At 27.5% G+C, this 3,018-nt stretch overlaps 1 protein-coding gene across 1 annotated transcript in view; it reads right to left on the reverse strand.

Annotated features, from left to right (window-relative positions):
* The window catches only part of LOC100573442, a 4,692-nt gene extending 1,906 nt beyond the window's left edge, over positions 1 to 2,786 (reverse strand). Inside the window, 5 exon segments of the mRNA XM_016801738.2 lie at positions 1,834 to 1,982; positions 2,054 to 2,133; positions 2,198 to 2,289; positions 2,291 to 2,386; positions 2,477 to 2,786. Of these exon segments, the coding sequence (XP_016657227.2) occupies positions 1,834 to 1,982; positions 2,054 to 2,133; positions 2,198 to 2,289; positions 2,291 to 2,386; positions 2,477 to 2,545 (486 nt within the window). The 5' untranslated portion in view covers positions 2,546 to 2,786.
* Positions 2,787 to 3,018: the final 232 nt, after the last annotated feature.

The following is a 3,018-nucleotide window of genomic DNA, read 5'->3' on the forward strand; positions in this document are numbered from 1 at the left end:
TAATATTTTTTAAGATATTTTTCAATGTTATCCAAATATAATTTTTCCCGACACTTGTATGTACATTTAAGTTAAAAAGTACACAAATATGCCAATTCAAACTTTGTATTTAATTTCACCATTTCATAAGACAAATTTATAACTTGCAAGCAGTCCCAAACCCTATAAACAATATATTTATCAGGAGGGAAAATGTCAATGGGAGGGGTTCAAACACCCAAAACCCCCCCTGGCTACGCCACTGCTTGTGGCATCTGCTTAACTTGGGGCACAAATGTCATTTTGGTTTATTGTCGCTATTACCTGATTTGTTATCACTATAAGATCATTTTTTATACAGATAGTTAATCAACACAATATTTAGAAAGTCTAGAACACATCAAAGTCATTGGAAGTTTAAGTTAAGTTAACTATATATTCATATTTAAAAAGTAAAACTTTACTAACAGCATGAAATCAACCACAATTTACTCGTGTAATAATCGACTTGACGTAAATATTGTTAAGAAATATATTTATTTTCTATCTCTGCATTAGAGATAAAAAAAAAAATCATTATCATATATCAAATATTTTTAAAGTTATCGATGTTTTTTCGTTTTAAGCTTAACTTGGGACACCATCTTTTTAATGTATGAGTTGTTTGTTATTTTGATTTAAAGGTAAATTTTAAAACGGACCATAGTTGTTTCTGTTACCTACTTTTAAATCTTAAAGTGTATTCTAATATAAAGTTTGTCAATTATTAAAGTTTACATTGAAGTTTAATTGAACTTCAATTCAAAATTTAAATTTAAAAAAATCGAATTTTTAGTTGTATCTATACATAGTTATAAATTATATATAATTTCATTGATACATTTGCATGTTAAATGTTGTAAGGAAGACTTGTTTTTCATGTATTTTTCCCCAAGATAAACACAATAGGCTTAAGATGAGGTTTTCAGCAAAATTAAATAACTGCCCCAAGATACGCGCTTTCAAAGGTAACTTGGGGCAGCCACAAAAAAAATATATAAAATCAGGAATTAAGTATACAAGTTTAAATTAAAATCCATATTAAAGTATAGATTAAGAGACAACTTTTGATATGCATATTGACACTATGCAATAATTATTTACTGAGATATACATCGTCAAAGTCCAAAACTGCCCCAAGTAAGCCACTTCTACGGTACGAAGCTTATATATGTCATCCTTCAGAATATACTATAAATGTTCTTTGAATAAAATGAAAAAAACTAAATTGTTCTGATAAATAATGTTTAGCAATCTATAGCGTTTTTTAATATATGATAGGTTAGGTTACGTTATAAGTGATATTACTAAGATTGTTATATTTTTCATTAAAATATCAAATGTTGTTTGTTAGATCTTTCAGTGTTCATAGGAAAATGTGTATAATATGTATATATTGATTGTTTTAGAATCCTGTAAAACGCTTATATTAAATGTTCAAGGTTTTTCATAAACAATCAAAAAATGCATCATGCATAATTTTTTTTTTGTATAAAAAGCTCTAAAAAGACAAAATGTTCTGTACAAATTTCTGTCCATATGTCATTTGTGAATTAATAAAAACAAATTTTTTTTTGAAAACTTAGTTTAATTAGTATAATATTCAGTTTTCCTGATAATTTAAAAAAATCAGTAATAATCACTCACAAAAAAACTAAATAAAATTTGCTAACAGAAACCTAATCCACAAAATTAGATTGGATAATTTTTAATGCTCAAAAAAGAAAAAAAAGACAATAAAAATTGCATTAATGTAAGCCATTACGATCCACAAAATATAAAAGAAAAATTATTTTAATATCTACTATCACTTACTTCTTTAATGTTCTGCGTTTCCTTGGAACTAAGAATTTTATTTAATACTTCTATGAAAAATTTAGGAGAATTGTCTGGTCGTATTGATGTACAACAATCCTTTAAATTGTTGAAATCAAAGAAAGCATTCTGTGATATTAATAATGGGGCTATAAAAAAACATTTCAATTTAGAATGTTTGTATACTTCAATTACTTTTATAAAAAATTACAAAAATTACCAATAATTGCAGCAATATAGGAGAAAAATTGAGGGTAATCCATCAAATAATCATTCCAATCTTTAAGCACAGCATCGATTCTTTAAATTAAAAAAAATCATATGAATTAGAGTGTTATAAATTATACTATGAATTATTAATTACCCTCGAGTTATGGCTTCCATAGACAGAATTTTCTTAGATAAAAGTTCTGCAAAAATGTTTCCTGCCACTGTTGTTAGTGTAATTGGACTACTACCTATCTAAAGTTATGAGTGATATTGATTTCACAAATTCTTCATGTCTTGTGCGGATCAACGAAGTTTCATCTTCCGATAATGAATAAATTATATCCTATATAAGATAGCAAAATTAAAATGATGTTTAAAAATCAAATTATAGGTACCTTATAATATGATAAATATTTTTATTTTAAATACATACATCTAAATTTTGCATTTGCTCATATTCGAGAAGCATGTTTTTACATTTCATATTAATTTTATTAGCCATTTCTGAGTCCAATTCTGACACTGGTCCTTCAACAGTTTCTTTGGAATGTTAACTAGAAGAATCTATTGAAAGAGTGTGTTGATCAAATCGAGGCATCATACACAGTACTCACCACGCCTTACAAAATAAAACAAATAAACACGTATATTTTAAATAAATGTTATAGTTTACCAAATGTCATTCCAGACTTGTCTTTCTTCAAGAAAACGTTATCAAATACTAGGGAATATTTTATAGTTTTTGACGTAATCTATCCTCGTTTCCAGTAATCCTTATGTTAGTACGTAGTTAACGTGGCTGCAACCACGATGTAGATAAAATGGTGTCGGATACCACGGTTTAAGGTCTATCTTAAACCATGCTGGATACGTCGTGCTGAAACCTGTGATAAGTGAAGCCCGCACGTCTTTACGTCCGTAAGAAGTTATTGCGTCGAAATAACGACTTGATAATATAAGGCACTGCAGTATAAT

Source organism: Acyrthosiphon pisum, chromosome X (assembly GCF_005508785.2).
Source record: "Acyrthosiphon pisum isolate AL4f chromosome X, pea_aphid_22Mar2018_4r6ur, whole genome shotgun sequence".
Classification (NCBI taxonomy): domain Eukaryota; kingdom Metazoa; phylum Arthropoda; class Insecta; order Hemiptera; family Aphididae; genus Acyrthosiphon; species Acyrthosiphon pisum.